The sequence below is a fragment of the Orbicella faveolata genome, unplaced genomic scaffold, assembly GCF_042242905.1.
Source record: "Orbicella faveolata isolate gen_17 unplaced genomic scaffold, um_ofav_v1 contig_47, whole genome shotgun sequence".
NCBI lineage: Eukaryota > Metazoa > Cnidaria > Anthozoa > Scleractinia > Merulinidae > Orbicella > Orbicella faveolata.
The window spans coordinates 14,734,622-14,758,853 of record NW_028301577.1 but is presented as its reverse complement, the minus strand read 5'-3'; the positions used below and the strand labels follow the sequence as shown (position 1 = coordinate 14,758,853).

At 38.6% G+C, this 24,232-nt stretch overlaps 1 protein-coding gene and 2 pseudogenes across 4 annotated transcripts in view; 1 reads left to right on the top strand and 2 right to left on the bottom strand.

Annotated features, from left to right (window-relative positions):
- Positions 1 to 24,232, top strand: part of LOC110054567 (uncharacterized) — a 64,437-nt gene that overhangs the window by 10,638 nt on the left and 29,567 nt on the right. For all 3 annotated transcript variants that reach the window (XR_016204396.1, XM_089280535.1, XM_089280534.1), the window contains exon 3: positions 10,804 to 10,924. Coding sequence is in view for 2 of the 3 variants with exons in the window: in XM_089280535.1 (XP_089136661.1) it covers positions 10,804 to 10,924 (121 nt within the window). In the remaining variant the exon portion in view is untranslated. The remainder of the gene's footprint in view (positions 1 to 10,803; positions 10,925 to 24,232) is intronic.
- On the bottom strand, positions 6,233 to 19,693 carry LOC110054566 (uncharacterized; annotated as a pseudogene). The gene is made up of 6 exons (XR_016204395.1): positions 18,980 to 19,693; positions 18,769 to 18,807; positions 18,546 to 18,610; positions 16,885 to 16,937; positions 14,777 to 16,687; positions 6,233 to 7,449 (listed from the first exon to the last, which is right to left on the bottom strand). The product of XR_016204395.1 is annotated as an uncharacterized LOC110054566 (transcript).
- On the bottom strand, positions 19,826 to 21,990 carry LOC110069576 (uncharacterized; annotated as a pseudogene).

The window sequence follows — 24,232 nt, the reverse complement described above, 5'->3', positions numbered from 1 at the left end:
TCAGTACAGTTGTGCTCTCAAGACTGTTTGAAAAGATATTGCATAACAGTTAATTCTAGTTGATCAAGGCTGGTATGTGAGTGAACAAACAACGCTAATAGAGAAATTGCTTGTAGATTATTGTCGATTGCATAACGAAGATGAAGCTGTGAAAAGAACTGTTGCAGTTACTGACTTCAAATTCCTAAACACTTTCCTTTTATATATATTCAAGGCAGCCACATTAACAGGCCTCGACTGCCTATTTTTTTTTAATGAGCTGAGTGGACTTTGACCTACTTGAGTACTTCTTTGTGTCTGTAATTTTTCAATTCAAATTTTGTTAGCCTTAGATGAGCCTTTTAACTGCATTTCATTCTAGGCCACAAGAATGTTTTTGTTGGATATTATGGATTGATAAGTCGTGGTACTGGTGTTTCTTATCCAGCCAGCTGTCATATCGAACTGTCAATTATGAGTGAACAATGAACTCTTAGTCTGAAAGTAGATCACGATGATTGATTCATTTAGGTTGGAATGTTAAGTTGTTTTTTTCGATATTTAAGATTGCAGTTCTAACTTTATATATTCATTAGCGTGTACCCACGCGCTTGGGACGAGAGTTACGTAAGGCATCAGTAATATCAATACAAAAGTGGCGATGAGGAAAACCTGGAAACTTTTCGAGCCTAGCAAGCAACTCTCATCGTCACAACCCAAGCTCACCAAACAGCAATGAATGCTACCGACAAAACCCTGCGAACTCCGGGAACACGGCCTCCACAAGGCGCCACTTCAAGTACCGCAAGCACAAGTACCAACGCAAACTGCCATTTGCCCTGTTCGATCCACTCAGCGACTGAGCAAGTGTAGGTCTACGCTGGCAAAAATGGACAAGATGTTTCGAAAACCTGCTAATAAGTTTGCGTGAGTTTGGTCCTACAGTCTGCAGGGGACTACTCCTCACGTATGTTGGCGAGGCCACAAAAGACATCTTTGACATGCTATCCAACACGGGCACCGACTATGACACGGTTATTGCCCGCCTCATCGCTCACTTTGACCCAGTCCAAAACAAAGACATGGATATTTACGATTTTTGGCAAATAAAGCAAGAACCAGGAGAGTCACTGCAAAACTTTCACCACTGCCTCAAAGAGAAAGCCATTCTTTGCAAATTCCCCAACCAAGACGCAGAGACCAAAACACAGATTATCCATCATACCTTGGATTCCAGAATTTGCTGAAAAGCTCTTTGTGAATCCATAGATCTGAAAGCTATTTTGGATTATGGGTATTTCTTGGAAAAATCAGACCTTGACTCCAATCGCATCAGAAATGGTGGTCAAAATGAAACAGTCAAATACACAGATCGCCAACCAACAGGATCGCCACGCCAAAGAACATGTCAGCACCAGAAACAACAGGGTAATCCAGACCTGAGTAACGAAAGAAAACAAGCAACAAGCTCGGAAAAGCATGTATTGCGGAGGACCATTTCCCCATGATGGAGGAAGAGATTCATGCCCAGCCAGCGGAGCGAAATGTAGTGCATGTTCCAAAACTGGTCAAATGCTGCCTCTCAAAACCAAAACAACCTCCAAGACACCCCCAGGGGACACTGCCATATATGGGCTATATAGGTATGTGCCGCTGTGAAGGGTATGGTTTTCAAGCAGTTTACTCTAGGATAGGGTATATAAATCAGAGAGTTTGGGTCTAGAATAGGGTATCATTTTTCACAAAACTGACTAGTTGGTTGAAGATTTTATCTAGACTAAGGAAACCAGGAATTGCCACTGAAAAATATATAAAAAATCGAATCGGCAAGTTTAAATTTACGCAAATCAACCTCAACAGTGTCGATAGATGAGGGGATTTGGTAAGTTTACTCTAGTATAGGGTAGCAAAATTCAGCTGAACTAGCTCTGGTATAGGCTAAGGGTTCCAGGGTCCCAGCGGCACATCCCCACCCAGAAATTCCCAAAGTACCCCCCCCCCCCCCCCCCCGGGAAGATGCCAGAATGTTTGTGAAATCAGCCAAGCAAAGAAACCTGTTTATCTCAGCGACACATGATGAATTCGTTTATTCAATTAACGCGTCAAGCAAACAACCGGAAACAATAACGCGAATTGCGAACATTCCCGTTAAAGTCATTCTTGATACAGGATCATCTGTTAACCTGTTAAACAAGTCGATTTTCAACAAAATCCAACAGCAAAATCCAGACATCAAGTTGGAAACTTCTCCCTACCGTGTTTTTCCTTACGGAGCAGACAAGCCAGTGGAACTGTTAGAACAATTCACCGCCAAGATTAAAGCAGACACCACTGCAAAAACTGACAAGTTTCTCGTGACAAAGACAAATGGTGTCTGTTGAGCTACAAAATATGTACAGTCCTGGAGTTATTGGATGTCAAAATCAACGCCAACACCCTTAAACACGCAAATTCGGGGATCAGGCAAATTCTTCACAAACACAAAAGAATGTTCGAAGGAATGGGCAACATCAAGAATATACAAGTAACACTAGACATTGACCCATCCATCAGACCAGTAGCTCAACGACCCTATTGAATCCTTCACAGCATGAAAACAGTGGTAAACAGCAAACTAGAAGAAATGTGAAAACAAGACATTATTGAGAAGGTTGAAGGATCAACGCCCTGGCTTTCACCACTTATCGCCATACCCAAGAAGGGTGGAGATGTTTGTCTTGTACTTGACATGTGTGTCCCAAATCAAGCACTCATGTGACGCTGAGTACAAATACCAACCGTGAATGAGATTTTGCAGAAAATGGAGGGCACAACAATTTTCACTGAAGTAGATTTATCACAGGGATATCCAGAAGTCATGCTAGCCGAAGAGTCACGCTACATTACAGCCTTCCAGACCTAAGTTGACAGGCCACATCACTTCACACGTCTGATCATGGGAGCCTACCCATCGGGAGAGTACCTCCACAAAGTCATAAATCACATCATCAGAGATGTTCCGAACTGTGAGAACATATGCGACAACATATGGCTATGGTCCAAGAACATGGAGGAGCATATCAAGCAATTAGACCAACTACTAGGAACTCTCCAAAACAATGGCATCACACTGAAACTCCCCATATGCTCCTTTGGAGTGCATGAAATCAAAGTCTTTGGCCACATTGTTTCTGGTCAAGGAATCCTTCCAGACGACAACAAGATTGAAGCAGTAACCAATGCCCCCTGGCCGAAATGTGCATCAGAAGTATGTTGGTTCCTCAGGCTGACACATTATTGTTCCAGATACATAACTGATTACAGCGGCATCACGTACCCTCTACGCCAATTGACCAAGACCACAAGTTCCTTCCATTGGGGAAAAGAACAAGACGAAAGCTTCAAGAAGCTCAAACAAGCTCTGGCAAGTCCGCAGATATTGGCACACGACAGCCTCACTGCGCCTATTTGATTTGTAGTGGACGCCTCACCTTGGGCGTTAGGAGCAGTATTGCCACAGCAGCAACCAGTTTCCACATACGGACCAATCGCCTATGGAAACTGCTCACTCACAGAAGTTGAGATGAAATACGCACAACTCGAAAAAGAATCTCTTGCAATAATATTTGGCTGCGAACACTTCCACCAATGTATGGAGGAAACTTTGAGCTAGAAACTGACCACCGCCCACTTGAACACATTTTCAAACCAAAGATCAGCTTTCAAGGCAAATCCAACCCTGCCAGAGTAGAAAGATGGGTTCTGCGACTTCATGAGTATGACTTCAAGGTAGTCTACTGTCCAGGGAAACACAACCTGGCCGACTCATTGTCCCATTTACCCACAAAGTTACCACGGAGTAACATGGAAGCATGCGCTGATAGATATGTTCACTACCCACAATCATGGACAAGAGCATGTCCATGTATGATGGTGCGAGAAAGAGAATTTAGATTTTGATAATCAAAGTTAACAAGTCGTTTTCCTTTTTCTGTCATGGTGTTTTCTAAAAGAAATAGAAAACTTGTTCTCCATGTTTCTGTCGAGTTATAGAAACACTCATGAAAGTTTGGGAGAGCTCAAAAAAACTGTGGAAACACTCACCTGCGGCTCATGTTGCCACAGTATTTCTTGTTCTCCCAAACTTCTACTCGTGTTTCTATAACTTGATAGAAACACGGTACATGTTTTCTAATTCTTAATTAATAATTATAATAACTTGTAACAATCTTTATTTGTACTCTCTCTTGCTTTATAACTATTTACAGAAAATATAGATAATAACATTAGAGTACTGGCTGCCTGGAATAACCATAGGGGCTAGCAGAGCCAGGCAGCCAGTTAACATTAGTGTTAAATTAAAATAAAGCATACGTCAGCAAGATAGCACAAATGCACACATAAATAGAAAGGAAAAGAAGAGAAAAAAAACTGCTATTACTACGCTATTAGGTAAGTCTGAAATAATTAAATTTATACATGAGTATAAAATAATAATATGAGAGGAGCACACAAATTTATGGCTCTGACAACTAATAACACATAATAACATTATAAACATATAATTATAAACTATAAAAGAACATATAATAGGGCTCAGAAAGGTGACACAATTTAACAAAAGACTATATTTACCAGATCATTAGGGAAATGACACAACTACAATCTTAAATAATGTGAATACAAATCATTACAAATTATGTTAAAACATAGCCTTTAACGAGATCGCTTTTCACTGATTCCTTAAATCTTGATCGTCATTTATACGCTTTGTGTATCTATGACTGAAAAACTTGCTTCTTGAGAAGCGGGTGGTGACTATGATCATAGTGATTTCAGATCACTGATCCTGATCCAGATAATCCTAAAGGAAACCAACCTTAGGAAATCTGTTCATTTTCTGATGTTTCACTGCCCTAAAATAACTGGAGACACTGCGCCAATAAAATCAATATCTTAATCTACCCAAAAACTTGTCTGACACGATTAACAGCATGATCTTTAATTTCATTTAGCAGGGTAAACCCCCTTAAAATTAAGAGAATGACAATAGTTGGTGAAAAAAATAAGGGCGGATTAAAAATGATCGACTTTGAAGTAATGAACACCGCGCTCAAAATTGTCTGGATTATAAGAATATGCAAAACTCCGACTCCTGGAAAATTCTTATCGAACATTTCTTCAGGGAACATGGCGGTCTTTCTTTCTTACTAAACTGTAGATATGATGTCAAGTTACTGAATTTGAATAATGTACCACCCTTCTATCGCACAATATTAAAGTACTGGCAAGAAAACAAACCCATTATATTAGAAGACAATACACACAAGCAAAACGAAATTATCTGGAACAATAAAAACATTTTAATAGATAAACAGATGATCTATTTAAAGCAATGGCATCGAGCTGGAATCATGTACATAAATGACCTGCTTGACGAAAATTTTAACTTCTTATCACATGACAAATTTCAACAAATCTTTCGGCTTCGTGTCCCGTTTACAGCTTACTATGGTTTAATAAGCACCATTCCACCAAGCTGGGGACGCACAATCAAACGCAGAGAAATCACAATTGAAAATGACAACGTGTTACAAGAACCTCGTCTGTCTAAGAATTTCACCACCTGTGCTGTCTATGCAGCAATTATAGACCACTACTTCCAACCCCCAACTGCTGAACCAAAATTACTACGATATGGTTTCTTGAAAGAATGCTTAAAGGAAGTTTATAACCTCCCCTTTGTTACCACGCTCAAAACAAAGCTTCAAATTTTTCAATATAAAATTATCCACAACATACTTCCAACTAGGTGTTCCCTTTTCTGTATGAAGTTATGCGATTCTGAAATCTGTCAGCTATGCAAAATGCAACCGCAAACATTGCCTCACTTATTTGGTGGTTCGAAAAACATAAAAACATAATAACTCTCACCAAATGTAATATCCTTTTTGGTTGGCATGATAACACCACAGAATCAAAAGACATTTTAAACTATGTCACCTTGGTGGCCAAGTATTACATATTTTGCACTATCCAAGACAACGATGATGTACCCTTTGACGGCTTTCCTTCTTAAGAACAAATTAAAGAATTCACAACAAATAGCACTTAAAAATAAAACCTCTGACAATTTCAACAAAAAGTGGAAAGACTTAATTTGAGCGTTTTTTTTTTCATTTTACTTACTTAGTTAAGTTATTAATTAATTTAATTAATTTAATCAATTCTTAATTTAGTCATTGTTTCCTACTCAAAATGTTGTACCTTGTAATTATTTTTTTTGTATTTTTTTTGTAACACACATCATTACCTTCTGTATTACCTTTTGTATCTCCATTAATTGTCCTATTGTAGTTCATGTTGTATTAATAATAATGATAATAATAAAAAAAAGAACATAACCATAAAACATTTTACACAAATAAAATTAATATCTTTAAAAAAAAAATTGATAACTTCAGTAAAATCGATAAGAATAATTTAAAAATCAATACTCACAGAGTATTGCTTTATAAATTTGCGATGTAATTTATTAATTTCAATTGATTTTTATCAATTATCAATTTTATCGATTCAACACGTGGGCACTTAAAATGACACGAGGCAGCCTAAAGAGTCTTTGATTTGAGTTTCTGATCCAAGAAAAACAAATCCTCTTTTTCCTTTATGGTTAATTATTGCAATCAGGAGCTCCAGTCTTAGGCTTGGCTGAGTTTATATGATAATAATAATAATCATAATCATAATAAAGGTCTTTATTCACTAAGTTTCAAACAGACATCACAACTTACAAGGTACAATTGTAGAGCTAAAAACTGTCCCAATACTAAAATGTAACAATACAATCTATTTAAAATCAAGGAGACATCTATTTACAAAGCATTAATTTCTCAAACCTTTGTGTTTTTTACACAATGGGACCTGATGAGGATGTGACCTATCACATAGGGCCCTATTCATATGTGGAGGGAGAAGATCTGCAGGGGATGCGAGGGAGTGCATCTTAGAGCATTGCTTTTGAGATGTTAGTGGTTTCTCTATGGTGCATGTGACGGATCCAACGCCATCGTTGTCTTATAAGAACAATTTCATTGTCCTGCCCTGTCAGTTTGAAGAGCTCATTGTTGGAGATACAGACAGTACACAAGATTGGTAGATCTTAATCTTTGTGCTTCTTCTGTGTTTTCTGCTCCTCCACACAGGTAGTAATTTTATGAAGGCTCCTCCTGCTTTACTGTTGAATGTCCAGGTCAGCTCCCCCTTCACTACAGACCATACTAGGTAAATAAGTGAATTGTTGGGTAGTTGCAACGTCACCCGTAGCTGTCCAATGTTAATGAGCAATGATGCTGAGATGTTTACAGGCAAGACTTCTGTCTTGTTAGGGCTGATCTTAAGTTCCACCTGATGAGTGTATTCCTCTGACCTTCTGTCTTCTGCCAGGAGGATACTCCATAAACTTTCTCTATGTACACTGTCAAATGCTTTCTGGAAATCAATAAAATTGATGTAGACTTCTGTGCCATTCATGACACTACTTAATTATGGGACCATTTGTATTTAAGGCCTCTGTCAGCTGAGTTTTAATGGATGCTATCGGTCAACATGTCGACCAAGTGCCAGTCGACATAATTTGACCGAGTACGACCGATATGTTGACCGTCATTCGGTGGACATGTCGACCAACATCAGTTGCCTCATGGCCGACACACATGCCAGACAATACTCGGTCAGCACTTGGCTGATACTTACCAACACTCGGCCCTAGCCCTTTGAAGGGACTTCTGTTGGCCATCTTTGGACGTTCTTGACCTTTCATGCCGGCAACATTCATGCATTTCATGTCAAAGACTTTTTTCAGCTCATTTTTTAGTGCAGAATGCACTATTGGGATGGTTTTGGGGGTTACCTGCTGCCAAGGCATTAAGTGCTAAAGCGCTAAGGTGTAAACTTAATGTTTGTTTAATTAATCAATTTTAATTAATTTAATTAATTAATTAGTCTAGAGACAAGGAAATGATGAGGGTGAGCAGGGAAAGGTACAGGTGTACCCTACGTAAAACGTGTTGTATATACATCAGTTAGGAGTAAACATCGCAAAGCTATATATTTTTTTCAAGTAACCCCTTGCTCTCCTTGTGGTACAAAACCAATTTGCATGCACAGATTAGTTAGTGCTCATGTATTCTATACATTAAGTGGAGGATACATTGCGTACAGGATAACGCACAAATGTTGAGTAGTTTTCCTTATGGTAGAGCCCAACATGTAAGAGGCATGCATTCTAGCATAGTCAGTGTTATATATATATATATATATATATATATATATATATATATATATATATATATATATATATGTATGTATGTATGTATATATATATATATGTATATATATGTATATATATATATGTATATATATATATGTATATATATATATGTATATATATATGTATATATATATATGTATATATATATATATATATATATATATATATATATATATATATATATATGTCATGTAATGGCCGGTACTAGGTAGCGCCACTTGTCCCTTTTTAGTGCAAAAGTCAAACGTATCTTTTAGAATTACCCACAGGTCGGTTCAACAAATATCATCTGCTGTTTTCAAACTACAATAGTATGTTTGTCAGGGTTTAAATAAAGAAGGGAAATGTGAAGTTTCTCATTAGCAGCTTATTTATTTCTAACTGCATCTGTAAGAGAGACCAAAAAGTTCCCGAGTTAGTGACTTTAATATCCTGCAAATTGTAAATTTGTGACAAAAGAAACCAGGAAAGTGCTCAAATATTGCTGCAGACTCTGTGGCACCTAATGAAAGTGCCAATTAATTTAATCAGTCTTTGAGGAGACTCGTTCAACGATGCAGGATAATATCGGCCAAGTAGCGCTGTTTACTTTCAATACTTCTCATTGAAATGCTTCCCAGTAGTATCAATGGATATTGTGTATTAATTTTGAATTGTTTTATTGTTAACAACAAAGGTGGCAACAGAAAAAGAAAGTGGTATTTCATGACTATCTGATAATTAAATTAGTTCTTGTTCATCTGTGATGAGAAAATTTACGTTTTGAGAAAAAACAAAATTGTTTCTCTGCCATTTCTTCGTCAGATATTTAACTTTCTTTCATTTATCCCCCAAAACAAGCTCATCTTCCGTGTGTTTTGGAGAAACCAAGAGTTTCATGTCACATACCTTTGCGAGGAAAACAAAAGTATCAAGTTACAAAGTTGGTGTGAAGAACTAAATTGTCACGTTTGTTTAACGTGTTATTGAATTTAAAATGAATGAAAATCATAGTAAAACACCAGAGTAAAATTTAAAAGCTGTTGCGACAAACAGTAATTGTACCTAATTTTCAGACCTTGAATAAAAATACAACCTTGAAACGTACTCACTGCTAAGGGGAAAAGCCCTAGCAGACTACCAAGGTAGATACAAACCGGAACTGAACTGAGCAGGGATGAGTACTTATGGGACTACCGGACCAGAGCTATCAATAATTGCAGTCTGCACTATCTGAGATTGTCCCTCTAGTTTTCTCTTGTCATCACTTTTGTGTACTGCAAACTGGCTAAGGTCTAAAACGACACTAAATAGTGGAGTACCAAAATTATAACCCTCAGTACGTTCAGAATTAGCACCCCCTAGGGTTCAATACTTTCAGGGGGTGACTCGTGACTTTTGGGGAGCAAAAACATTATAAAAAGTTGTTGCGACTGGGCTCTTCCAGTTTAAATCTATATATTGCTGCCACATGGGTGAGCTCTTCATGTCTAGACTGTTGTCAATGGTTGGGAGAAAAGCGAGTTAAGTACCATACTTCATGATGCACTGCTACATTGTATGTAATGGTCTGCTGTAACAATATGTCAGTGCGATGGTCAAGTTTTCAATTAAAATTTGAAGAAACATTCTTTTTATTACACTCCTGATGAAAATGACATTAATTTTAATCAAAGTTTCCTATATTACGTTCCTGAAAATTTAACGGGTTTTGTTTTAACATAGCTCAAACTGAACTGAGGAAGCATGATTATTTGCTATGGATAAAGGGAAGGGGCTTAAGAGGGTGGCTGCCATTTCAGAAAAACAACGGTTGTCAATACACATATACCACTGACAGTTGGCCAAGTGTCAACCAACATACCGACCAAGTGCTGACCGATAGTGTTGACCAATGGTCTACCAACTTGAATAACATGTCGACCGACACTTGGCTGACTCTCTGTTGACATATCAACCAAGTATCAGCTAATATATCGACTGGCACTCGGTCGCCATATTGACCGATAGTATCAACTGATACTTTGGACTACAGATACCTCAAGCAGAAATACACATGATCCCAATTATGTTTCTCAAGGTGAAGAAGGGTTCAGTTCAGCCCCAATGTTTTCTGGAACTGGCTTGTTTCTTGATACCATGACCATAGCATCAACCAATAAAGTCAGTGGTAATAATGACCCATCAAAATCTATGTCTTGGAAAGTGCTGAAAACTGTTTGAGCCACCTTAAGTCTCATTGTAACTAAGTAACAGACGAAACAAAGTAACCAGTTGTCTCATGCAATATTTTTATTATTTCTTGTTCTTAACTTGCATAATTTCTACGGAGTGAGGTTTAAAGATTGATGAACCTAATGGGTTAGCTATATATTGTTCATGATCTCCAAGTCCAGAGTCATTTCAAACGTGATCACAGTTTTAATAAGTAGAGAGTCCTGTAATTAATAAGTAATTATTAATTACAGGACTCTACTCTAGATCTGTAGGTGAATTATTTGATCATATTCTGTATGCTCTAACATTCCTTTCAGGACTTTCCAATACCAAACAAGGAATCAGAATAAAACCAAACAAAGCAGGTCTGATGATGCATGTATCAGCCCACAAATGTCATTAGAAAGTTCCAAACAGGATCAGTGCCATCAATCAAAGGTGACTTATATTATCAGCCTTTTTGGTTTGTTAGTGGCCATGAGCAACACCTTTGGTCAGATTGAACATTCAAAGTATAAGTCATTGTCAAAACTTTGTGTTCAAGCAAAGGGAGAACATATCCTAATTTTGTGTTGGTGTCCAGTTAGTGTACATGCCGGGTGTGCTGTGTATTATACATGCAGGCAAAATTGATTGAGATTTTTTGTGATGACAACAAATTTAGCTGCCCCAAAGAATTTTTTAGTCAAATTCTAGATATTCTACTTTATGATAGATAGACAGACAGACAGACAGACAGACAGACAGACAGACAGAGACAGATTGTTAGATTAATGTATGTAATGTATGATATTTCTGTGTATGCATTTTTTCTCTGTGTACAGAAGCTCAATGGAAAGACTGCATGCTCAAATGTTCTAAGAGTACTTCATGTTCATTAAGAAATATTACAGGATTCTGAATACTGCTTAGGCTTAATGTTCTGGACGAAACTTCTCAGTTAGGATACCAGTATACTAACAAAACACTCAGATGATCTTCTGTAACCTCCAAGGTGTTCAAGGCTGTGCATGATCTTGACTAAATGCCCCCTGTGAGAAATGTTTGCCGAATTTCAATGAATCCCCTGAAATTTTTTTCAGAAATTCCCAGAGATTCCAAGGACTATTTTGGTTTTGCAGGATTTACAGTTTGCAAATTTTCTGACTAAGGTTTAGCATATCATAAAATTTTAATTAGTGAACATGAGGATCTTTATAGTGTGCTTGGGTCCCTAAGTGGTGTACTTAGTAGAAGGTTTTATACTGGGAGTTTCTGCCCAGAGGTGCAACCGCTTACCTTTTGCATACCATTTTGACAGAAAAGCTACTACCCTTTAATATATACATTTTACTGAAAAAAGTACTCCTTTAACAGATCTATTTAAGAACAGTGCATCGTTTTTCTAAACCTTTGGCTTTAGAAAGGTATGCTTCACTATTTTAAGGCTGTCAGCTTCCCTGGAGAGCTCATTATAGGAAGTACTCTCCCCCAGGGGCTTAACTTGGGAAATTTGTCAACTAGAAAAGCAAAATTATTTTTGAAATCGGTTGGCATTTTCAAAGAAATATAGAGTACTTTCAAGAGGTTTGAGTGAGACTTTTGATGAAAAAAAAATCATTAAAATTTTAGACTGTGAAGCATGGAAGTTATGGTAACTTCATAGCAGGAAGACTGGGTTTTTCATTGTTCCTGCGATAACGTTTCACAAAGGGAAAGAGTGTGCAGTTGCTTCATCTGGTTTGCCAGCAAAGAGAGTTATTTAGTGTTGCTGCTGTCTGGCTATAATGCTGCTTCATATACCGGTTGTAAACACCGGTGGATAAGCTGCACCTTTTTACTCAAAATTTTCCTTTAAAATTGGGGATGCGGCTTATCTGCGAGAACATGTGGACAACATGCCATAAAGTTTTATAAATTGACACTTTCCATCAAAAATTGGATCATGTGTACTTAAGGCATTTGTCGGCCAAGTATTGGTCGATACTATCAGCCGATACGTCGGCTGATATGTCGGCCGACACTCGGCCGATATGTTGACCGAGTCTCGGCCAACATATCGACTGACATCGACCAACATGCATGTCGGCTGACACTTACCCGATAATTTACTGACACTCGCGCAACACTACGCTTATTTGGTCGGCCCTTGTTACTGAGTTCTATCTTCTCTACTCAAATATTAAATAATCTTTTCTAGCCCTTTGGGAGGGTCTTTCAGTGGCCATCGTCTGTTTTTGGCTTTTCCTGCCGGCAACATTCATCTATGTCAAAGTATTTCCAGCTATGTTTTTTCCTGGTGACCACTTGTATATATGACCCTTGTTACTTTCGGAAGTAGCCACCTCTGGAGCTTGTTGCTGTTGGAGGGTCACTACTTTTAGGGAGCAAAAAGTGATATAAAAAGTTGGTACGACTGCGCTCTCTTCCTGCCACATGGATGAATTGATCATTTCTAGACCCTGTGATATTTCACAACGCTTCGTGGCATAAGCAATACCTTCCCTTGTTACAGAGTGCCTTAAATCAAGTTATCATACATAACTTTCACCTGACTATTGATCAGTGGAAAATAAATATGCTATTGAACCTGGGTTTTGCTTATTTTTGGTGGGGTGAGGTTGTTTAGGGTGGGCTCACTACCTTTGTGGTACTTTCGGGGGGTCGCTACTATCGGAATTTAATAGCGGTTTTTAGCAGTCGTTGCTGTCAACTGCTATTGATTTTTCAGTGGTGATTTGTTAGTTACATTTCTTCAGCATTTCCTCATTTATTCATTCCTTCCTTCATTTGTAAGCCGGAGCAATGAAAGTTGCTAGAGTTATCGTAGCATTCCAGCATAGTAGATATGTATTCAAAATGACAGCAGTTTGAGCTGCATCCTCGCTCTATCAACATATGAGCTTAGGTGATAGAGACTCTTCCTTTGCGTCCCCTGTGGGTAAGGAGACAGCTGCTATTTCAGCAAAACAACAATTAACAATACACCGATACCACTGACAGTCGACCGATACACCAGCCACTGTCTATCCCAACATATCAGCTGAGGTGTTGGCCGAGTGTCAACCGACATACCGACCGATAGTGTCGACCGACACTTGGCCAACTCTCGGTTGACATATTGACCGAGTATCGGCTGACTGTCAGTCAGCATATTGGCCGATAGTATCGACCGATACTCAGCTGACAGATGCCTTAAGTACACAAGATCCCAAAAATTTATAAGTCGGTAAAGCAAACTAATCAACTAATCGGTCTTTTGTCAACAAATGCTTACGGTCCATCGTGGGCATACACTGGCCTCAGGTTATAAGAAATGAAGAATTGTGGGAAAGAACTGAACAGGACCGAATCAACATCCAGATTTGAAGGTGCAAGTGGGGTTGGATTGGGCACACCCTAAGAAAACCGATCAGCAATATTACCAGGCATGCACAGAGGTGGAACCCTCTGGGAAAGAGAAATCAAGGTCGTCCTGGAAGTGACCTGAGATCCAAACTTCCTCTCGGCCAAATTTAGAATCAAGCAACCTGTAATATTTATCTGCCAAAAGCTGTTGAAACATTAATACATGGACAATGTTGCACCTATTGTTTTCTTCATTGTGTGTAAAATATATTTTCTTTTTGGTTTCATCGAAACCTTGGATTTGAAGGGAATAATATATACACTAAAAAAGGTAGTCATGGAATATATACACTGAAAAAGGACGTTAGTCATGTTAGCCATGGAATGTGCTGACGTTGAAGCTTTCACTTTCACTACATTACAAATAAGATCGTGTTTACTTTGCAAGTTTCTTTCACCAGGAGCAACAATCTTTTTAGCTTTCAGAGTATTTTGCGCATTTTTAGACAAGAGATTGTCATCCTGCTTTATTGAAGCGAGTTCAGAAATTAAATATTTGCAAGCCAAGCAAACAACGTGTCACAACATGAAAGGATTACTTCATTGGTAGGAAAATAACCAGGATAAGGTAATTCTCAAATTATGTGACTCGTGTGACTACTTTGCTAGCCCTTTACTCAAGAAAAAAAACCAATTAAATTTAAGATTTCTCAAAGGCTAAGAGCAATGGTGCAATATATACAGTTTGCATTGATCAAGTGATGTGGTGTCTACAGTAATCAATGAATCTTTAGAATGTGCACTGTGTTGCGACTGTAGTGCTAATTAAGAAAACAGTTAAATATTAAAAGCGCGGTTATAAGATCTAGCAGATTGTCTTGTTAACCGCGCAGCCAGGCGGTGTGGAAATATGACTTATAGGAGGAAATATGACTTATGTCTATGTCGTATCTAAATATTTACCGTCCATTCGGCTTCTTTGCCAACTTTAGAGATGACCAATGATGAAACAGCTACCTTCTTGCAAGCTGGCGGTGAAATGCGGTCCATAAATAATTCCGGTTCAGGTAACTGCGTTCTTCTTTTCGTCACATTTGGAGTCGCTTTCAGACCAGCAGACTTCGCCTTGACGTAGGTGTCATACGAGCGTGGTACAAAGGCTCTGAAAGCTTCCAGATGTTGAGCCTGCCTTGCTGGGCCCCATCTGTTCCATGTTACGGGATCTACGTGAAAACGGTCATATCCGGCAGCAAGACGGTACTTTCCGAGACTTTGTATAGCCCTCTCTTCTTCCAAGTAGAAGTCCTCTGCCCACGTGACCAGTTGGGAAGTAACGGCTGCCACTTCTTTAGGGACATCCTCTTCGGCCATTCTCTTCTTTTGAAGCTTGTGCTTTAGTTCGAGCCCATTTGTGTAAAATCTGCCTTCAATGCTCAGACTTTCCCTTGCTGAGAGAACGAGGCAATCTTTGAACAGCTTCGATCGGTTGCTGTTGAACCAATGGTGGAAACAGGGGCTATTTCTTCCCACACAGGCTTTAAACTTTCCAGTTTAGCGTCAAAATCGCATTCGTCCTCAGCGTCTGCTAAACCATTCTGTAGAAGAACATCATCTTGCATTCCGTATATATCAGCCATCACCCTTGACTGAGACCGTTGGTTACACCCAAGAGATGTGAGCTTTTGGAGATAGCGCTCTGTCATGTGCTGAGTGCACCAAAGCTTCTTGGCATCTGTAAAAATGTCACATAGTCCTTGTGATAGTGCTTTATCTAAGTCATGGCCAATCTTTTTAATTCCGAGCAGCTCTGGCTTCTTAATCAGAAGCTCGCCAGCAAATCTTCGATAACATTCCCTGGTTTTGCGAAAGTGCCAAAAGCTGGGCGCGGGGAACTCTGGGTTTTTACCATTCAAATTAGTGAGGGCTTCATTTGTGTAAGTCGTGTCAGTGAGCCACAGCCCTTCGACAAGTTTGAATGTTGTGTCCACACGGAGTATCGCATTGCCATTTACGCAGAAGCGGTGTAAGTCATTGATCATGTTGGGGAGACTATTGAAAGCAATGTAACTTTCTTTCGTGAATGTTACACTTTGGAGGAGACAAACGGTTTGTAGGCAGGAAATCATCTCCTCTGCTTCACTTTTGAATTTTTTCTTGCCACTGGAACAAGTTGAAGTTTCTTTAGCCTTTAACGATAGCTTTCTGTTGTCAACTAACTTGGGACCAGATATAACTTCGCTAACCGTACTGGCTCCCTTTCTGGCAATGGAATTATAAACTTGCTCCGTCGATAATCCCTTTTCTAGCATATTATCGACCTTGGCGAAAAGACTGGCATCCTTCCTGTAGTATTGACTACTGGTGGGTTTGGTGGCATTTCCGTGCCGAGGAAGCTTAAAGTGTTGTTCCACCCCATCTGCCCATTTATACATTACAACATAAAAGGGCCTTGGTTCTTTTTCTGTATAAGCTTTAACTGTGGTAATCGATCGAGAGAAATCAGGATTGTGCATACTTGTGTGGTACTCCCGTCTAAGCTCGTATATTTCGTCTTCTGGAACGTTTTGTCTCTTGTATCCTTTCGAGGTTCTGATGTTGACGTACCATTCGCCATTTTCATCCTTGTGGGATGTGCGCGACCCCTCCACGTTGTACATATAGAACTTTGTAGCGGAGCTTTTGGAGATATATGACCCATTGTCATCTGCTTTGGCAGATGATATCGGAATCTCTCTCATATCCAGCGTGAACATCTTGTTCTCTCGTATTCCGGAAGGCTTCTGTTTGAGGTTGAAGTCTTCGGGATTTTGTAGCAGGATATTAAGAATGCTTTGGTGATCTCCTTCCAGATTTTCTATAGTTTCCTTTTTCTCCCTGTGGAAAGATATTAATCTATATTAATGTATCGAATATTGATCGATATTAATGTAGCTGTCAAATTCTCTGTTCGACGTAAAAGCTTTTTTTAAGGGTAATTTCTTTAAAGACATATGATGCAGAAGTAACAATGATAAAATGAATACTGAAAAGAAACTAAACTACATGCAAGTTGTGTTGATGTTGTCACTCACCCAGAACAAGATGAGAGAATACTCTCCGGTCTACTTTTGGGCTCTTGACAATCCTAAGACAAGATATAACAGAATAATGTTTCTCTTAAGGAATCATGTTTTCAGCAAGTATACAGAACAAACGAGTCTGGGATAGGGTAGGGATAGGGGTAGGAATGGAGATTTTTGGTGTCTAGTCTTATAAGGATGCAAAATAGAAAACGGGAAGCGGAGGGGTCCCAGCGAGTCCCAGTGGCACACCAGAAACCGAACACGTATACAAAAAAAACCTCTTACTTCCTGGGAAATGTCAAATGACTATTTTTTCCTCGTGAATCCTGATTTCCATAGTAGCTGTGAACCGTGAACCCTCTCAAAATTTTCCTGTTAAATGTAATGACAGTTTGCGCCTTGAAAAGCGAATTCTTAATTTTCAAAATAACATTGAGAACCACATGCATTAAATAGCGCAGTCTTCTGAGGCTTCTCTTGAGCTTTCAAACTATTTGACTAATGTTCTGCCTGCAAGAGATTAAATTTAATTTGCATATTGTAGCTGCGAAAAGTGATGGGTGTGAAGTTAATTTGACAGCCCGCCTGCTTATCGCTCGTTCAAATAATTCCTCAAATGACTGGATATGCGTGTGAATTTCACAATAAATTGACATGACCCTAGCAAACTGTTTCCCGGTCAGTGCTTCCTCAAAATTGAAAGAAACAGTCTGTATCTTGTGCATGGAAGGTGTTTCGAACCCGAGTTATCGCCGAAAGCTTTTATTAAAACGGGCCTCTCTGAGTCGCTAGCTTGCATGAACTGAGAATTTTTCGTTGGTGCGAGGCTGGACAAAGAAAGCTGATCGACTAAATTGTCTGTGAAAACTGTGCTCGTCGAATTTACTTGAAGCCAAGCTTTGTTAGACCCGCGTTTATAGCTTCTCTTACATCTCAACCCATTGCGGTCCCTCGCCGACCAGAAAACTGGTCGGTAAAAAATGGTGCACTGCAAGCAAGAAAAGTCCGTTTTCCGCCAGATGACCTAACTACCGGAAACGGGCTTTCTAAACCCTGTTTGTTCTTATTTCAGATCACAGCACGATAACGCCCTCTGGTTGCTGTTTCGTAAAGCGGACTCAATTTTTTAATGAAAAAAAAACCTGTTTCCCTTACCAGTACTTAGAATTTTGGCTATAATTTCCGTTACGCTCAGATCAGAAAGATAACTCTCATTGAGCAGAGGTCCCATTTAGCACCTATGTTTACCACACAAATTCTGCGCGACATGTGCGACCTTTGTGTCATGAGTAGACATGTGGTCAAGGAAACCGTACTGGTGTTCGGCCCCAAAGCAGGCCATATCTTCCATGCCAAATGACTTAAATGGGAATTGGTAAAAAAACTCCAATCAAAAAATTTAAATGGAAAAAAATTCAATCAAACCTGAAACACCGGGATCATTTATCATCCATCATTAGTTTCGCCAGCCGTACAAAATGGATAAAACGATTTCTGAGGTTTAGCTTCCAGTTGCTTATATCAAATAAACGTAACTTCACGGCCAGCTTTGAGTCGGTGAAAATCCACGCGTCTCCCACAATGAAAATGGAAGCAATAGCACCTTCATATTCTTGTCCTTACAATCACACAAACAACATTTGAGAATTTCCCTACAAATGAAGTTTTACCTTATGAACAGCACCTCTTTCCTCCAGCTTTGGTGGCCTTGCTGACGATAGATACTGTGGAAGATCTGCAAATACATAAGGGAAGCATGTTTATTTATTGTAATTTGCAAAATTGTACTCTGCGAAATCTCTACTTTGCTAAGTGAAAAATCTGTACTTTGCGAAGTGAAAAATTTCATTAATGATTATAGTAAAGATTATAGTTCTAGCCCAAGTCACTCACCATTTTCTGTGTCAGATGAATCACATGAAATAATGACTTCTACAAAATAAGAAATAGAAATGAATGAAGCAAGCCGTGAGAGGACTGTTTATCAGCATCAAAGGAGTAGAATTGGCTTTTCTTAAATAAAGTTCTATTTAGCTCAAAGTTACAAAAAAGGTAACAAGCTACAGAGTGGTCATATGAAAACACAAACATAAAGTATCCATACTTGAGATATGTTCTTGGTCTTCCTGTGAGGCCGCCATCATCGACTACGCATGCATGCGTGGTAATGATTGGATCTGTATTTTCTCCCAAATTGTAATTGTAACGCAACATTTCATCACGTGGAGTCACGTGGCTCTTCCCTTTGCCTCAGGAAGTCGTAAAGTCTGAAGTCTCCTCGGGGGACAAGGAGGAGGAGGAAACAGCAGATCACGTGAAAAAACAAATCGCTGGTATGTCTTTGCAGACTCATTTTAAGACAAGGCATTTTCTCAACTAAAATACACTACACTACATTTTCATAGCATGAATAATTGGACATACACCCCTCCTCATGCCGACCACCACCACCACTCCTCCTTCGAGGCTCAGGAAAAAAAATGAGTATAGGAATTCGCTCGACCTCGACAAAATTCCTCCTCGGTTCGTCTTCAGAATACTCCAGGTAAACATTCGAAACCTTCCTAAGTGTTCGGGCTGACATTGGAAAATCTTCGGAAAACTTCAGTTCAACTCCAAAAGTCTTCAAAACAACATCGGAAATTTTCGTTAGTGTTCGGATCAACTTCAAAATTCGTTGGAAGACTTCGGGTCAACTTCGGAAAGAAAAGTAAATAGCAATAGGTTCTCCTAGGGAGTACTGCTCTCGTCCAATCAGAATCCAGTTATTTCATTTTGTCGGGGAGCCCTGGAGATGAGTTTAGTCAACCAAGACAATCCAAGACGGTGTTTAAAAACTATCAAAGGCGTTTTTGGTCGTTTTGGAATATTTTGGTTCGTTGTGGGTCGTTTTGGATCGTTTTGGGTTCGTTGTGGATCGTTGTGGACCATTGTGGATAGTTGTGGGTCGTTTTGGGTTGTTTTGGGTGGTTCCGTGTTTTAGTAGCTACGGCTTCATTATCAAGCCTGGAGTAATCCCTTTTATACATCATAAAATTTTTTGGAGGATTAGATAACTTTGTGATAATCAAAAAGTTAGGCAAATGATCTGTTATGCCACACAGTATATTACCACTTATAGCATGGTGCTCTAGTGAATTAAAGAAAATGTTATCAATTAGAGTTGTGGAATGATAGGTTATTCTAGTAGGTTTCAAAATCTGTGGATGGAAGGCATAGGATCCTAGAGTATTGACAAAATCTTCTGTCTCAGAATGAGAGTCATAATTTAAAAGATTGATATGAAAATCACCCATCAGAAAACAAAATTTACGTTCTCTGTTTATTTTCTCAGTCACCTTATACAAAAAGTCCACAGTTTTGGCAATATTTTGATCAGGATGCCTATATATTAATCCACAGACAATATCATGCTGAAGTGGGAACTCAATTTCAATCCAAATGGACTCAAATTCTGGATTGGTAGTGCAGAAGTCATCATGTTTAATGTATGAAAGATTGTCTTTGATGTAGAAACCAACACCCCCAGCATTAGACATGGATGGTTGAGACAGGAAACAATAACCAGGGAGATTGGTATTCAAATAAGAATCCATTCCAACTTTGATTTTAGTTTCGGAAAGGCCAACAACAGATAAAGAATAATTCAAGTCACTTAACATTTGGAAGAGATCATCAAAGTTTGCTGCAAGACTTCTAATATTAAAGTGCAGGGGAGAAAATGCCTTATCAGAAATGGTTGATCAAATATCTTCATTAGATTGGAACTTTTGAATTGAGTAATATCCAAAATTAGTCATGGAAGGTAAATTCAGGTCAATATCAATGCTGGATAAATTACGATTATTATTAATAGATGCAGATAGATCAAAACTTGGTAAAGACTCTAAATTCGATCTGGATATTTTTTCAGAGCAAAGACAATCTGTGTTGGAATTGTAGACCAGTAGCTCAACCAGTTCATGGTCTTCCACAGAATTAAAAGGAAATATTTCGTTACAGCAGTGCAGGCTGAGCCACAAGTCACAGGTCGCAGCAAAATAGTTGTACTCCTTAACAGATAAAGCAGTACATTTTAGGTGAAACCACCAGAGGCAAGAGTCACACTGGATGCCTCTACAATTTTCTTTCACGGGCCTCACACAGTTCCTACACTTAGGCACTATCATTTAATGTAATAAGAGATAAAAAAACTAGAGAACTAGTAACAGTGCAGGAAAATAATTAGAGCACTTAGCTGGACCCATATGTTCTGCTTTGGTCATCTTGTCGTGCAGGACGATGTGCTGCTTTCAACTTCACTAAATCAGAATCGCTGGTAATTAAATGAGAGCGACTGTCCTTGTTCTGCCTGAGGAAAATGCGACCATTTGAGGTGGATATGAAGTCGAATTTCAATTCTTTCTTGACTTTTAGGGCTGCTTTGAATAATTTCTTCCTTGTCTGAGTAAGGCTTTCAGAGATGAATATTTTGTTTCTCTCTGCCGATGATGTACCAGCAAGATCCCTGGATGATTTGTTTTTGAGTTTGTACCTTGCTCTGTAAAATTTCTCCTTGAAATCCCTCTTTACAAACTTCGCTATAATACTCGGAGGTGGGGAATGCACAGTATCGTCTTTGTCTGTCCAAGGAGGAATTGTAGGAAGCCTGTGGCTGATCGAGATGTCATCTTCGCCTAACTCTACATCGAGAAGGCCGGCCACTTGTTTCACAACCTCATTCGTCACGGCTAACCGGAATTCCTTTGATTTCGACACATTCTCGGCGCATGTATTGCTCTTGTTCATCCAGGAGAACTACATTCTCCTTAACTTTGCTGATAGTAGTATTAAGTTGAGCTTTAAGGGCATTGTTCTCCAGCTCAAGAGTTTTCACAGTCCTCTCGAGGTTGACCACTTTCTCCAACAACTTACGATGCTCGTCGTCTTTAAAGTTCAAAGAATTCTCAATTGGCTCTAGTTTTAGCCTTAGTATTTTCTCCAACTCATCGTGTGTAACATGCACAACCATTATGGAATAAGAACAATGACAAAAACGTAAAAACACTACACAAAACTTCAAAAAACTTAGAAAATTTGATGGCCGTCGGAAGGCACGTCCATATTGTTTGCTGACTCCTGACCGACGCTGTCAGCTGACTGCTCCTGTCAGCCGGATTATCGTATTATTATTATAATAATTATCATATTCTGAGAAGACAGCGTTTTAAAGCTTAAGCACACTGTTGATGAGAAGCGAATGTAATGTGACAAGTAAATTGTGGGACGGGTTTGTCAAAACTGAACATGGCATGGGTGTGGAGTTGGTTGTGGGTGTATTAACCAAGTCCAGAACTTGTGTCCTATTGTTAAGCACCTGTACTTGTACAAATCCGTAAACAGACAATTTCATATTCTTGTCATTCATAGCGTTGTTTGACCGATGTGTTGAGTGAAAAGTCTTGAATTTGTCTTTTGTTCTATACACTCTTGAGACACTAAAATCGACCTACATGTATTTAAAACATTTTCGAGACTTTAAAGCTGAGGAAACCGCTCTTGATAAAAAGTCTGGAGAATGTCTAATTTTAATCTAAGAATGTCTAGCTGTAAGGTAAAGTGAAGGTAAACTTTATTTCATAAGTAGGTTGAAAGGGGGTTGGCAGCCGAAGGGCTGATGTGGACCTACTACACACAAAATTTAAAATTTTACAAACATGAAAGATATTAACAAAAGAATAAGAACTATGTACAAGCAAAATTAATATATTACATAAATATCAAAATGAGATTTACTGAAGAACCTAATTGAGACAATAATACCAGAAATTAAAAAGATTAAAAAGATATAAAATCATCCTTTTTTGCTGTGATCAAGTCGCTTCCTTGCTGAAAGAAAACCCTGGAGCATTATGTCCCTGACGCGTTTCTTTAATATCTACTTAAAAGAATAAAAATTTTCAGGTACTTGAACTAATCTATTTAAAAAATTCCAAATTGCAGGCCCTAGAGTGTACTGTAAAAAGTATTTCTTCCAGTATCAGATTTAAACCTAATGATATTAAATTGATTGGAAAAGCAAGTTGACCTAGAAGTTGCATTTTTAGAGAAAATTTCACGAACAGATTGGCTTGAAGTTTCAAAGTACCCTTTGTGCATTAACATAAGAACAGACTTTTTATAAAAGTAAGAGAAGGGTAGCTAATTTGATTGAATGAGACAGATGTCATCAGCCAGCAACAGTTGTTGGTTGTCAAATTGTCTACAAAAGTCTTTGATTTTAGCTCAAATTATTCACTTTTCCAAGACTTTCCTTTGAAAAAGGCTGCCAGACTTAAAATAGACTTATACAAGACTATTTTCAAGATCAATGCTACACATTTTTTTAGATCTATGTATGGGCTGCACTTGGAAAGAGATTGAAAAGTTGGCCCAAAACAGTAGGAGGTGGCAGGCAGTTTTCATGGACCTATGCTCCACAGGGAGTGAAAGAGAATAAGCTAAGCTAAGCTAAAGCAAACTAATAAGAACTTCAGTCACAGGGACCTATACAAGTGGTATGTCTGTTTGTATGTTCAAATTGTAAAGAAATGTATGGGAATATTGAAGAGTCCTAGTATCGTAAACTTATATATAGCAATGCCTATGGTAAAGCTCAAAATAAACATAAACCTAGCTACCTCTGTTGTTGTCAACTGTTGATTCTGAGCCGCAGAATTGACAATTTATATTTCGAACATACAAACAGACACACTGCTTGTATGGGCCCCCTGTGGATTTAGGACTTATCATTGAGATCAGTTAATTAAAATGTCAAGTACCAATGCATTTTTAGCACCAACCTCGTTCCCAGAGTCTCTCATCTTACCGCTCCAGGGGGCGGTAAGATGAGAGACCCTGGGAACGGGGTTGTTTTAGCACCCCCAAGTGTAAGACGGCCAAACAGTTGACGTAGCAACCACAGATACGAGTGTACGATTTACGAGTTTATTAACAAAAATAGCGGAGACAATAAAAACGGGAACAAGTGACGCTGAAATACAAGAAACAAACTAAACAAGCCTAATGCTAATAAAGAGTAAAATTAAGCTTAAAGCTAACTTAGCTAAGAAATAACAAAGTAATTTGGTGCGAATAACAAGACAATTGCAAAAGGAAGATTGCATGACAAAAATTAAAAAAACAGGAAATTGTGTGACAAAAACTGTCAACATTTGTAGAGTATTACATGAAATACAGAACTAAAAAAGGTTCAAGTTAGGGGATTACACAATAGTGCTAAGCTGTGTACAAGCTAGTCACACAAGTACATAATTACAGTGATAAAAACATGCTACAGAAAACATATAAAGGAACAGAAATGAATTTGGATTTGTGC